The sequence below is a fragment of the Austrofundulus limnaeus genome, unplaced genomic scaffold (genome assembly GCF_001266775.1).
Source record: "Austrofundulus limnaeus strain Quisiro unplaced genomic scaffold, Austrofundulus_limnaeus-1.0 Scaffold54, whole genome shotgun sequence".
NCBI classification, from domain to species: domain Eukaryota; kingdom Metazoa; phylum Chordata; class Actinopteri; order Cyprinodontiformes; family Rivulidae; genus Austrofundulus; species Austrofundulus limnaeus.
In genome coordinates this window covers 1,584,263-1,597,191 of record NW_013952456.1, presented here as the reverse complement: position 1 = coordinate 1,597,191, position 12,929 = coordinate 1,584,263, and the positions used below count along the sequence as shown (strand labels likewise).

The window sequence follows — 12,929 nt, the reverse complement described above, 5'->3', positions numbered from 1 at the left end:
AACAAGGACAGTGTCTTTGTTGATGCAGATAGGGTGGGATTTCAAACGTGCTCTTGGACCAGCCTATAGAAATGCTGGCCCCCTTTGGGCTTTAATTTCTACACAYTGGCGGAGCCAGACAGTTTTTATAGGGGTGGCCAGACTGGGACCACTGGTCTCACAGGGGTGACCCAGAAAATTAAATATATTTTTTTGCCTGTGTGGTAATTTGCTGAGGACCTTACCATGTTTCTTGGTCTTTGTCTCATTTACAGTGTAGAATTACATTATGAGAATGATCTATTTGGGCAACACCTATGTGAAGCAGTGTTTGGGGTGGCCAAAGATTTTTTTATGGTGACCATGGAACCATGGACACCCCCTGGCTCCGCCTCTACATTCCGATCAAACGTATATAATTTATCATCAGTTTGGGGTTTACACATTAAACAAACTCCACGGAGTGATWATATGTCTGCTTGAAGTGTAGAGCTTTGTTTTTGTTACATTTTTAATTTACCGTTATTTAACCAGGCAAATCCCWCTGAGATCACAGATCTATTTTGCGAGGCTGGACTGGGCCTGAAGGCAACCTACTGTATATATTTTGTATTTTTATAATGTTTTACTTTTATAAAGAGATTTGTTCTAGAAATTTTGCAACAGCCTTTAAACCCAGTTTAAGAAGCACTTCACTTGAAGCTTACTGAGTCGAGTCTATAACCTAATTACTGAAACAACATTTAYCCTAAGAGGAAAATGAAAAATTTCATGAACATTTTTTTAATCTTACCTGATTTGCAAGGCAGGTCGGGGCAGATAATGGTGGGCTCTAACAACGACAAAAAGAATGAAAAACAATTGGTTWAACAATAAGTAGATCTTCTCTTTTRCACAATTTAAACATGTTGCTCATTAACTTTATCTCCGCTGTGTGAGTTTACCTGGACAGAGCACAGTTTCAATCCTATCAATGAACTCTTCTGCCACAAGATCTGCAAACCGCCTCATTCCCATCACTCTACCGTCCCTCTGACAGGCAATGCTCTGCAGACTCTCGCTCTCCTCATACTGCTCAAACATGTCTCCAATACCAATGGCACTCACATCAACACTGGGATCACTGGTCACATACACCAGAACAGAAAAACACAAGCATTGAGATGATACAAGTTTTCTTTGACCCAAGTTCCGCGCACCAAATCTCCCAACACCGCTCCACACATACTTGCACAGATACGTGAGGAGGGTATCATCATCTCTTGGGTCAAAACGTCCATCAGTAATGACGACCACGGTGACGTTGGCCTTGGCTCTGCGGCTGTCCCTGATCAGGTTGTCGTAGGCATATTTAAGTGCAGATGGAGTCCACGTTCCTCCTGCYATCCACTCTAATCTTTTTACAGCTTCCTGAATAGTAGAGGGTAGAGAACATAAACAAAATGTGCTATTACTAATAATAAGATAATAGAAGTTGCTCATGGTATTTCTACAAAAATAGTATTAGAGTTTATGTAGTAAAGGAGTAAGTTATGTTGAGGAAAACTACCACCGTGGACCCTATATTGCCATTTGTATCATATTTGCCATGCAGGATTCTGTGACCTATATTTTGTCAATGCAATCAATATTTTCCTCAAAAACCTGTTGTATATCATGTGAGACCTGTATTCTGCTCTCTAGTGGATTAACAATGTACTGCACGAAGTGGAACTTTATTTATTTTTTGCCTTTTCAAAATGTCTGCTGACATGAGGTCATCCACACATTTATTTTCTCAGGAAAACTTTTGCTAATTTTGGAGAAGTTATAGTAAGAATAACATCAATATTGTTTGTAATTTTTTTAAATAAATACTTTCTGTGTTGAAACAATGCATAATTACTTAAAAATATTTTTATTAGTACAATTAAACCGTGTTAAAAATTTGTGTATCAAACTTGATACTGCAGGTATATAAGTTGTTCCAGTCCTGAATTGTTATGTGACATTTTAGTAATTTTAGTAATTTAATCAACAGTATTCTTGCCACAATATAACCATACACTATTTTGGATGATTGATTAATTACTGAAATGAAATGCCATTTGAAAACACATGTTGGCTATTTTCAAAGTGGTTCCTTTGAAATTATAATCTCTACGCTGTACTGACTAAATATTTACATGTTAGACGTCAAAGAAAATTGAGGAAGAAGAGAGAAAAAAAGAAAGTATGAAAATGTCATCAATTTGATAATAGATAGCAATTTTTTTTATAAAGTGTAAGGTACATCTGTGCCTGAACAAGGACAGAAACTGTATTTGTGCCTACCACGAAGTGAAATAAATGGCTGTAAAAACTTCATTGTAAAAAAAAAAAAAACAAAGAAGTAAACTTCCTAGAGTGTTCTAAACTTGTTAAAAGTTATGGGCAAAACTGTCTTTTGTTTCTTAATTTAACTTTGTTGTGAGCAAAATGTTACCAAAACAGCCCAGTGTATCAGATTTGATACAAAAAATATATCACAAACAATGTGGCAAAAAAAAAATAATTTTTTTTTGGATTTTGTTTAAAGGCCAATAAACATGTCAATTATAAAAAAAATGTGAATTTTCTGACAATTTTTTAAAGGGTTAGGCATTTTATTAAGACAGCTAATAATAACAGACATTGCTGTTGTTGTTTTCCTTGTAAAATAAAAGCTAATGTTTGTACGCCATGTCTAGTAGTGGTGGCATGGCTAGCATTGGCATTAGCAGGGTACTGGTAGAATAGGCCTTTGTGTTATTGTTGTAATTAAATTAAGAAAAATGTTTCAAAGTTAAAGTGAGAGCACAAAAAGTGGGAAATGCTAAAAAAGTAACTAATAGATTTGAACCATACTGAAACAAGTCAATGATAGAATGACCTACCTTTTAAACTCTGCTTTGTATTTCAGTGGCAGCCTTCAGTACTGAAGTCATTCATTATAAACATATAAATTGTTTCAGCGGACCACACATATTAATACTTGTTGTTTCCAATTTAAGCTAATTGGTTATTTGTTGGAAACTAGTTCAGTTATATTTAGCAATCATATGCATATTAATAATAATACAATGTATATATCTGGCAGGATAAACATGCATGTAGGAAAAAGTCAATAAATCCAGTTATATCAATATAAATTAACATACCATAAAAATATTTGTTTCTGCATGTTTCTAGTTGATTTCAATTCATCAAAAATATCGAAGAAATTATTGGTAACTTTATCATTTCTGCTCAATAGATTTTTATACTAACATAAGTTTACTCTGAAACTTGTTCACTGTGCWTCTGGTGACTTCCTTCTTCCATATGTGAACAAACACCCAATCAGCTTTTATTCATTAAAAAAAACATGTGACCAAACTGACAGAAGTGCTGTCTGCACTGTGCACTAAAAATAAACTTTAGTGTGGTGTACATCTGTGTTTATGTTTCTGTGTTAATGAAACCTTGAAAGCCGTCAATGAGTCAATCTGGGGATCATTGAGCCGGATTGCCTGGAAGGTCCCACTGTGGCTGTACTGAACCACGCCGACGCGTGTGCCTGAGGAAACCAACAGATTTTTTAATACATTTCTCAAGCTGGCAATGATCTTGAAAGTGTTGGCATTGCACTTGGACAACTGAACCTGTCTCTGACTGGGGATCTTTGGCAAACGACCCCAGCCTGTTGATGGTGTTGATGACAAAGTTCTTCTCCAGGGTGAAGTTGGTGAGACCCACAGACTCAGAGCTGTCGATAACAAAGACAATGTCCAGGGCTCCGCAACGTTTCTCACAGTCTGGACATAAAAACACATAAGAATTCAGTCTTGATGCAAAARGTTTTGAAATGACAGTACAGCTGTAACCAAACTCACCACAGCAGCCACAGGTCTCTCTGATGTAGTTCATAACATCACACTCCTGCAATAAAAAAACAAAAATACACAATCACATCCTGTATGCTTCTTAGCAAATGATGCATTTCCTTGTCTCTGTTAACTGTGGTTAAATAAAATGTTCTCACAGTGAGACCAGGATCTCCCTCTGGACCAGGATCTCCCTGCAGAGAAGGAGAATAAAGTCAGATTCTGCCACTTTGCTGTTGTGTTCATCTCTGTAGGCTGATTTTATATAMTTTTTGTAAACATACGTCACGACCAGACTCTCCTCTTGGTCCTCTCAGTCCAGGCTCCCCCTGGGGACCTGGCTCCCCCTGTTCAAAGTAAAATAAATCAATCATTTCTAATTTTAAATATGGCAATAAGTTTAACATTATACCTGAAATGACTTACTGGATCTCCTGGAGTTCCTTTATTTCCAGGATCCCCCTTTTGTCCGCAGTCTCCTCTGCTTCCGCGAGCTCCTCGGGTGCCCTTTTCTCCTTTGTTACCCTGTAGATGAACAAGATTTGTCAACTAAGCYTGTCACATGAGTTAGAAAATTTAGATTAACTTATGCTTTTTACCGTTGGGCCTCTCGATCCAGGGTAACTGAAGCCAGGTCTTCCTGTGTCTCCCTGAGGAGATACACACAGTCGAGATGAAGAACTGTTGCTACAGAACTGAAACAGGCTGAGGATGATGAGACCATAAACACACGGGTACTAACTTTTGGTCCAGGCAATCCAGGTTCTCCTCTTGGTCCGGAATCTCCAGGGTCACCTCTTGAACCCTAAAGTTCAAACAACATTAAAGCAACAGCTATCTTTAAGGGACATCCTTTGGTATATTTAACAAATGTTGACCTACGTTTCTTCCAGGCTCCCCTGGTGATCCTGGTGGTCCCCTCGGTCCTGGCAGGCCAGCATCGCCCTGTTCGAAATGTACAAAAATTAGCAAGCATGGCAATATGACAGTACAASACATCTTATATATAACAGTATAAATACAGTTACAGAGTATAGGTTGTCTATTTAATGTTATTTTTCAGACAAGATACTAGTTCATGAAATGAAATAGTTATTTCTACCTTTGGTCCTTTTCCTCCTTGTTCTCCCACCAAACCTCTTTGGCCCTCTGGACCCGATTCACCCTGAAACACAATTWTATCAGTGTTTAACCTCCAAGTGTCTTAATACTGAAAATTAAGCAGACAAATATAAATTGAGCTAAACTCCACTTCATTTGCACCACTGACTATCTGAATTTATACCTTTTCTCCTTTATCACCAGGCAACCCTTGTGCTCCTTTTGGCCCATAGTCTCCTCTTCTTCCCTAAAAAAAATAACAGTTATTGATGCCATCGGGCAGCATAAACACAAAAGACGTGGGAAAATAATCTGGTATCAAGTAAATTAGATAGTCTTACTTCCTCGCCTGTCTGTCCCGCCAGTCCAGGTTGGCCCTAATAATCAACACAAGCAGAAAAACTCAGTGCAGGAGAGTGGCTTTAGGGATTTATTTATTTAGCTATCCAAAGGATCTTACTATGCTTCCTTTTTCTCCAGGAAGGCCAGGGGATCCAGGACTTCCACGCTCTCCCTACACACAAAATATCAAAGTTCAGCAGTTTACTTCCAATACGGACCATTTTAAGAAAGACTTACAGCCGGTTTCACTCAGAAAATGAGACATTTCCTTGTCTCTGTTTTCTGTTTTACCTTTGGTCCAGCCTCTCCAGGCTCGCCAGGGGAACCCGGTCTTCCATGACGTCCAGGATCACCCTAGAGAAATTGAAGCAGTGCTTACCAATGGGCCAGACAGATGATGGATTTGGTTTTACCAGAAAGAAGTGTAGGGATTGTATACCTTCTCTCCATCAGTTCCAGGAGGACCACGTTCACCTACATCTCCAGGATGACCGTCAGGACCCTACAAATCGTTTAAATCAAATTATCAACAGTCCACAATACATTAGAGATGACTAAATCACTGGGGTCTTACTTTGTCGCCTGGGTCTCCTTTGCAGCCTGGAGCACCAATTCGACCAATTTTACCCTGAAAGTGCAATTTTATGAAAATAACTTAAACTTGAAAAAGAATACTTGAGTTCATTTTCAAAACATTTTTTCCATAAAGTGCAAAATAAAAGGCTTATTCTCAAACTTTGCCTTCTGTCCATCTGTTCCATCGCGACCTGGAATACCAGCCACACCCTAATAACAATAAATGAGGACAGTTAGGAAAAAAAAACAAAAACAATTGTTGCCCATTATGAATAAACAACAAAAGAGAATTTATTTAAAAAACCCACCTTTGTCCCTTGAGTTCCAATTTCTCCCTGTGTTTGGACAGAATATTTATTATTCACCAATAATGTCAGCACTTTGTTTTAAATCATTGATTTACAACCTCAAACAACAGAGGATGTTTGAATCCGCACAGAACTCAGCTGAAGACTTACCTTCTCGCCCTTTTGACCTGGTTCACCCTACAGATGGGCAAAAAAGGGAAAAGCAAATATTAAATCGTAGTCTCAAACAGTCCTGATTTTTGGGCAACAGATCAGGAAAAGCATCTTACTTTGATACCAGGCTGACCGATGGGACCTTCAATACCAGGGTCTCCTGGACGACCTCTTGCTCCTTTTAGTCCTGCTTCGCCGTTGTCTCCTTTAGCTCCCTGAAGTCGAGGGGTTCAAAGGAGACATCAGTGATGTTGAAAGTGAACAGTGTGGGCTGTAAATGTTTGTGTGTAAAACTCACTTTCTGTCCTCTGTGGCCTTTTGGACCAGGAGGCCCGACAGTCTCCAGACAGGACACTTTGTGACACTAGTTATGTTGGTCATAAAGAGAAACCAGTTAACTGATCTGCTTCCGATATATTTGGTTTAGTCTAATTATATTTCTTATAACAGTCCAGTCTTACCTCTACAAAGGCTAAATGTTTCTGTAAAGACAAAAGAAACAAAGCATCAGCAGACAGGCCACCATCTGTGTTCTATCTGTGAGTGCACGTTTGAGTTACCATTGTCTTGATGATGCGATCTATGGTTTCAGTGTGTATAATGGGTCTGCCCTGGCTCAGATCCACAGCCATGTAGTCGTCCCTGAAGACCGAAGCTGGCGAGTTGGCGATCTCCCTCAGCCCAGTCTCTTCAATGTTTGCCGATGCAGCCACAACAAATATACGGATGCCCTTATCGCGAGCCTCCTCTGCTGACATCTTAATGCCACCACATGGGTTTCCAGTCACATGGCCGTCTGTGATGACCACAGCAAAGTGGAGGCTTGAATTGCGTGAGGATGTTGGCAGCATCTCCTTGGTCATGGCTTTGATTGCGCAATCGATGTGGGTGCCCTTTCCCAGGTAATTGATCCTAAGGAGACTCTGGAAGAATGCACAGGTTGATTGGTGATCACTATTTCTTTGCCTATTTAAATTTGTAGAAGGACTGCAATTTGAAAATACTTTTAGCATTTTGCTGTTAGTGTACTTCAACATGACTCCTGTGAATAATGTCTATACACACAACTTGATTGGCTCATGAGTCAGTTTACACACATCTCCTGAAGYTGTTAGAAATTCTACAGCCAAAGGAAGTAAATGTGATATACTCACAGTGATGAAATTAGACTTGGGTCCAATGGAGCTGATAATTTCTTGTTTCTGGGAGAAGTGTAGCCCACCGACATTCCAGTTGATCCGTACAACACCCCGGAGTTCTTCATCCGATAAACGGTCCACAAACTGCCGAGTGAATTGCTGCAAAGAGAAGATACAACACATACTTTACAGCTAAAATACCCAGAGCTGACAGCCGATCTTTAGAAATAAAGATCTGTTCATTTAAAGCTGCTGACTTTTTATATTTTTTTGCTGTTGTCATACTGTTCAGTAAACACATTATTTTAATCACATTGATCTAACTAACACCTGGGAGAGACGCTGTGAGGACTGAGCCATCTGTCGGTGCTTTCAGACCGGGAAGGAGCAGCATGGAGGAGCTGCGTTTATGTCAGAATCCCTGATACACCGCGCCCTGCATTGTCAAATATTCTGTTCAGTTCTGCTCACAGGTGTAGGTATAAGTGTGTCGCCACGGCTCAGCTGTGGACAGATTATCATCACAGTCGACTGGACTGTTTTAAATTTTATTTTATTTTATTTTTTGGCGCAGGCTGATTGTTGGTCGCAGCATAATCAGAAGGAAAGGAGGACGGATGAACTTATTTCTAGCAGCAGAGTGGGTTGGAAATAGATATTTAATGTTATTAATTATGTTTTTTAACATCCTGAATTGCTTATGTCTGTGACAGATTTCACTACTTGCTGACTGACTTGAACATTCCTTGACTGTAACTAATGACGCCTATGGTCTGCGACCGTTACAGCTTGATGTTATAACTTGTTAAATAACTAATAACATTTGATGCTGTTAAAATTGTGCTGTTTCTGGAAAATGTTTTTTTTAATGACTGTGCAGGTAGTCAGCAGGTAGTGAAATTCGTTGTCACAGACGTAAACAATTCAGGTCAAGTCATTTAATCATCTGAAATTAAAACGTGTTAAATCTCATAAACCATAGCAAGACAAATTAAAATTTCAGCTGCACAAAACCGCACAAAAGAAACACTAACCACTCAGAGTGGATCTTGTATGTGGATGGGGTGTCATCTTCAATCAGCTGAGCGAGCCAAGAATCTGAGCAATCGAACGAGTTGCGTGCGAGGATAAAACGTTCATACTGGGTTGGCCTTGGGTGTGCACTTTCATTTGGTCTCACTCGCAACTCGTTTGGTTGCTCAGACTCTTGGTTGGTCGATCTCGCTCGCATTTTAAATGTASGTGCATACTCTCATTCAGTCGTGCGCACTCTCAGTCGGTCTCGCGCACTGTTTCCTCCGATCGCTCTTGACTTTTTTTTTTTTTGTAATTTTAAGTCCACTTTGGGGCTTCGTAGGTGTTGTTATCTCTGCAGCCAACAGTTCGCCTGCATGTGAGTAATACGCATTTTTCATGAAAACTATGGATTTTTGAGGTTCATTATACAGGTAAACCTCCGAAGGGGGCAGTTCCCCTGGATTGGCAGACCGTGGTGGTGGTTCCCCTATTTAAAAAGGGGGACCGCAGGGTGTGTTCCAACCAAAGGGGGATCAGACTGTGGAGAGGAGGGTCCGTTGGATAGTCGAATCTCAGATTCAGGAAGAGCAGTGTGGTTTTCATCCTGGTCGTGGAACAGTGGACCAGCTCTACACCCTCAGCAGGGTCCTGGAGGGTGCATGGGAGTTTGCTGAACCGTCTACAAGTATTTTGTGGACTTGGAGAAGGTGTTCGACCMTGTCCCTCGAGGACTCCTGTGGGGGGTACTCCGGGACTACTGCGTATTAAGCCTTTTGATACGGGCTGRTAGGTTCCTGTATGACCGGTGCCAGAGCTTGGTCCGCATTGCCGGTAGTAAGTCGGACTCATTTCCGGTGAGAGCTGGACTCCGCCAAGGTTGCCCTTTGTCACTGATTCTGTTCATAACTTTTATGGACACTATTTGTAGGCGCAGCCAAGGTGTTGAGGGGATCCTTTTTGGTGACCTTAGGATCACATCTCTGCTTTTTGCGGATGATGTGGTCCTGTTCGCTTCATCAGATCGTGATCTCCAGCTCTCACTGGAGCGGTTCGCAGTCGAGTGTGAAGCGGCCAGAACGAGGATCAGTGTCTCCAAATCCAAGACCATGGTCTTGAGCCAGAAAAGGGTAGCGTGCCGCCTCCTTGTCAGGGAATAGGTCATGCCTCAAGTGGACGAGTTTAAGTATCTCAGGCATGGGATAAAATTTGTGCCAGCAGGAAKTGAATTTGGATAGCTCAGATTGAATCTGAATGTGCACAATTTGAAATTCAATGCATTGATTTGAAAATGATTTGTAGAAGGAATTAAACCATTCAACCCCAGAATTCTGGATCTGAGTGAGGTTTATTGTCACTCAAGCTGACAGGAAACCAACACTACCGGAAAACCAGGAAGTTCATGTATTTATACACCTTCTTCAATGCCTGCGTTCGCCCCCTACTGACCTACGGCTGAATCACAGGCATTCAGACAAAATCCTCAGCTAATGTCATCCCAACGTTTAAATATGTGTTGTCACATATTTCGGACATGTAACTGAACCTATTTAAATCAAAACATAATAGATTAAACACTGTCAACATTACAAAAAGGAAAACCTAAGAAAATAGTTTTGTGCTTTTAATATCAGTACTAACCTCTACTATCTTTAAATTTCTTCAGGATAAATACAGCAATATTATTAAATTTTAACATTCAAGCTGCTGTGAAAAAAAAAACACCTTGTAAATAAAAGACAAACCTTGATGCTTTCCACCAGTGCTCCAGGAGGCGACTCCTGCAGSGCGATGGTTTCTGACGTGTCAATGGTGAAGTACACGTCTATGGGACATTCTCGCGTCTCTGAAAGACCCTGTTTCTCTGAAACACACCCACAAGCATGCTTCAGGGTTGCTGGCAAAATTAAAAGTTGTACTGAACATGAAATTGCATTCTGGGCACAGTTTTTGAGTTTGTGTGAGGCACTCACTGCTGCACTCTGCTTTCTGTGCGTGAGTCAGGGCTCCAAAAAGAAGGCAGAGAACGACAGCCTCTAACCCCAGCATCTTCTTCTCCTTCTTTTCTCCTGTTTGACACAGTCAGGACACACTTGAGCTACTGTTGTTTGGCTTCCTTTTACTCTTAAAATATTTGTGCTGATAGCTTAAAATAAGTAAATGGATAAAATTAAAATCTAAAAAGGCCAAAAAGGTAAAGACTTTAAAGCGTAAATATTGAAACAATAAGTTTAAACTACCAAAATAACAGTTTTAAAATAATAAATGGTGAACGGACTGTACATATTAAGTGCCTTTCTATCCAACCCCATTCACACTGCAGTCTGCTAGATTTCTCCACAAAGTTAATCTAGATAGCTTATTCTAGAGGTGAATCAGTGCTTAAACCACATTAATAAACTAATGGACTCATCAGAGGCAGTGGGGGTTCAGTGTCTTGCCCATGGACACTTCAACATATGACTGAATAACAGTAATTGAACCACCAACTCGCTCATTAGAGGACAACTCCCCAAACCCCTCAGCCACCCTGTAAATATTACAGTTTAACTTTGGACATTTTCACCTATAAACACATGATAATTCATTGCTTTTTATAAAATGTATTGTATGTTACTATATATCATGTATGATAAAAAAAAAAACACTAAATATGCATCGTTCACCAGTCTACCACATAATTTGGAATAAATGATGGAAATCAGCAAAGTTGGGTTTGTTGCCAACAATTACGAATTTTTTACATTCAGACAAGTACACTTCAGACAGTCTTGGTATGCGATGACTTGGGTTTGTTTATTAATCCACAGCTGTAAACAGAGTTTGTGGGAAAGCAACAGAATCAGGGACGGTTAAGAACAAACAGGTAAAATCATTCCTCTTCTGAGCTGAACTGGAGACTAAATGCTGTACGGATGAGTCGACAGAAGAGTCATTTTAAAGGAAGAAATTGAGAGATGGAGACCATTAAAGCAAACAATGGGCTAAGATCATATTAATATAATGTGCTTTGCCAAGACTTCTGTCAAATTTAGTTTTAAACAAGGGCCAACTTCTGTTTTCTAATGCAATTTTTATGAAAACACTGATTTGTTTAAGTTATATTAACCTTAGAAGCATAAAAATGTCACTAAAACATGCAAAATTGCCCATTTTGACAGCAATTATGTCTTTAAGGGTTTAAATGAGCTGATTTTATGAACCTTTGGTGTACTTTACTCAATTGGAGTGCTTCAGTGTCACAGCAAATAAATGTTTGCTGCAGGAAGTCTTGATGCTCTAATATTTATGTTCAGTGTGTATGATCAGATAGGAAAGTTTATATGTCCAGAATTCACTTTTCAGCAACGTTTATTTCAATCAAGTTGCTATTCAAATGAGCACAAAGCAGTCTGCACACTGGGCAGCATGGTGGTGCAGCCACACAGCTCAAAGGTTCTAGAAAGTGGTCTGCTGAGGGAAACCTGTATAGAGCCTGAAGCCTGTATTATTCCTGTTCCTATGGCATCTTTGGAAAACCATTTGTGTAATTATTCAAGATCCCGAAAATCAATTTCATCATAGATAACAACTATGCTGCAGTAGATGCACACATGTGCAGCCTTGTGTGCACTAGTCTGCATATTAGTGCACATGTTGAGCAAACACTGTCAACACTGTTTAGCCAACTAAACTTTTGTCCAACTGGTTGGGACCTTATAGCAATGTTATAATGATAAGTGTCCCTGTTTTCTGTCCTTGTTTGGAAGTGAAGACAGCAGAAGCTGTTTTACAGAAGCTGTCATGTTGTGTTTTTGGAACCAGCTCCGTGCTAGAGATGTAGTTTTAAATCCTGCACTCTATCACAGTGTCACATGAGCTTTGTTTTAACTATGAAATAACACATTCCAGTGAAACATGTTAGACAAAAATATTTGAACATACAGCAGCAAGGTAGGAAATGTGAATCAACAAAAATCGACATTTGTTTTCCCTTTGTTACCAAAGGAAATGTCCTGCTCATTGACCTTTTTACAGTTAATAATGCTCAAAGTCAGTATATTAAAATGCATTGTGGTCTCAATATATTCATCCTAACTTCTGGTAAACTGAAATACACTAAGTTCAACAGTGTTCATATGTTTCAGTTGTGTTCTGCAGTCATTCTAACATCTGCCAACACTGCACATTTTGCTATATCAATGTAAAATGCTAATAAAACTAATTTAAAGGGACGTTTGTATATAAAAGTCAATAAAAAGCAGGGACCTATGAATATATTTGGGAGGGCGTGGTGCCTGATTTTACCAATGCACATTAGGAACTGTAGAAAGGTCAATTTACATGGAGGAGCAGGGCTTAAAATTTGAACCAGAACCTGTTATGGCTTCAATCTGAAAGGATGTTGAAATGGTTCCTTCCTTCCTTCCTTCCTTCCTTCCTTCCTTCCTTCCTTCCTTCCTTCCTTCCTTCCT

The 12,929-nt window shown here is 39.7% G+C and overlaps 1 protein-coding gene across 1 annotated transcript in view; it reads right to left on the bottom strand.

Annotated features, from left to right (window-relative positions):
* The window catches only part of col6a2 (collagen, type VI, alpha 2), a 30,017-nt gene that overhangs the window by 7,539 nt on the left and 9,549 nt on the right, over window positions 1-12,929 (bottom strand). Inside the window, exons 2-30 of the mRNA XM_014008975.1 lie at window positions 10,449-10,544; window positions 10,221-10,339; window positions 7,477-7,620; window positions 6,883-7,245; window positions 6,784-6,804; window positions 6,621-6,686; window positions 6,439-6,537; window positions 6,320-6,346; window positions 6,170-6,196; window positions 6,027-6,071; window positions 5,860-5,913; window positions 5,725-5,787; window positions 5,577-5,639; window positions 5,404-5,457; window positions 5,285-5,320; window positions 5,128-5,190; window positions 4,945-5,007; window positions 4,725-4,787; window positions 4,585-4,647; window positions 4,442-4,492; window positions 4,269-4,367; window positions 4,127-4,189; window positions 4,001-4,036; window positions 3,852-3,897; window positions 3,621-3,773; window positions 3,441-3,535; window positions 1,208-1,389; window positions 924-1,102; window positions 773-811 (exon numbers count right to left, since the gene is read on the bottom strand). Of these exons, the coding sequence (XP_013864429.1) occupies window positions 773-811; window positions 924-1,102; window positions 1,208-1,389; window positions 3,441-3,535; window positions 3,621-3,773; window positions 3,852-3,897; window positions 4,001-4,036; window positions 4,127-4,189; window positions 4,269-4,367; window positions 4,442-4,492; window positions 4,585-4,647; window positions 4,725-4,787; window positions 4,945-5,007; window positions 5,128-5,190; window positions 5,285-5,320; window positions 5,404-5,457; window positions 5,577-5,639; window positions 5,725-5,787; window positions 5,860-5,913; window positions 6,027-6,071; window positions 6,170-6,196; window positions 6,320-6,346; window positions 6,439-6,537; window positions 6,621-6,686; window positions 6,784-6,804; window positions 6,883-7,245; window positions 7,477-7,620; window positions 10,221-10,339; window positions 10,449-10,524 (2,452 nt within the window). The 5' untranslated portion in view covers window positions 10,525-10,544. The remainder of the gene's footprint in view (window positions 1-772; window positions 812-923; window positions 1,103-1,207; window positions 1,390-3,440; window positions 3,536-3,620; window positions 3,774-3,851; window positions 3,898-4,000; window positions 4,037-4,126; window positions 4,190-4,268; window positions 4,368-4,441; window positions 4,493-4,584; window positions 4,648-4,724; window positions 4,788-4,944; window positions 5,008-5,127; window positions 5,191-5,284; window positions 5,321-5,403; window positions 5,458-5,576; window positions 5,640-5,724; window positions 5,788-5,859; window positions 5,914-6,026; window positions 6,072-6,169; window positions 6,197-6,319; window positions 6,347-6,438; window positions 6,538-6,620; window positions 6,687-6,783; window positions 6,805-6,882; window positions 7,246-7,476; window positions 7,621-10,220; window positions 10,340-10,448; window positions 10,545-12,929) is intronic.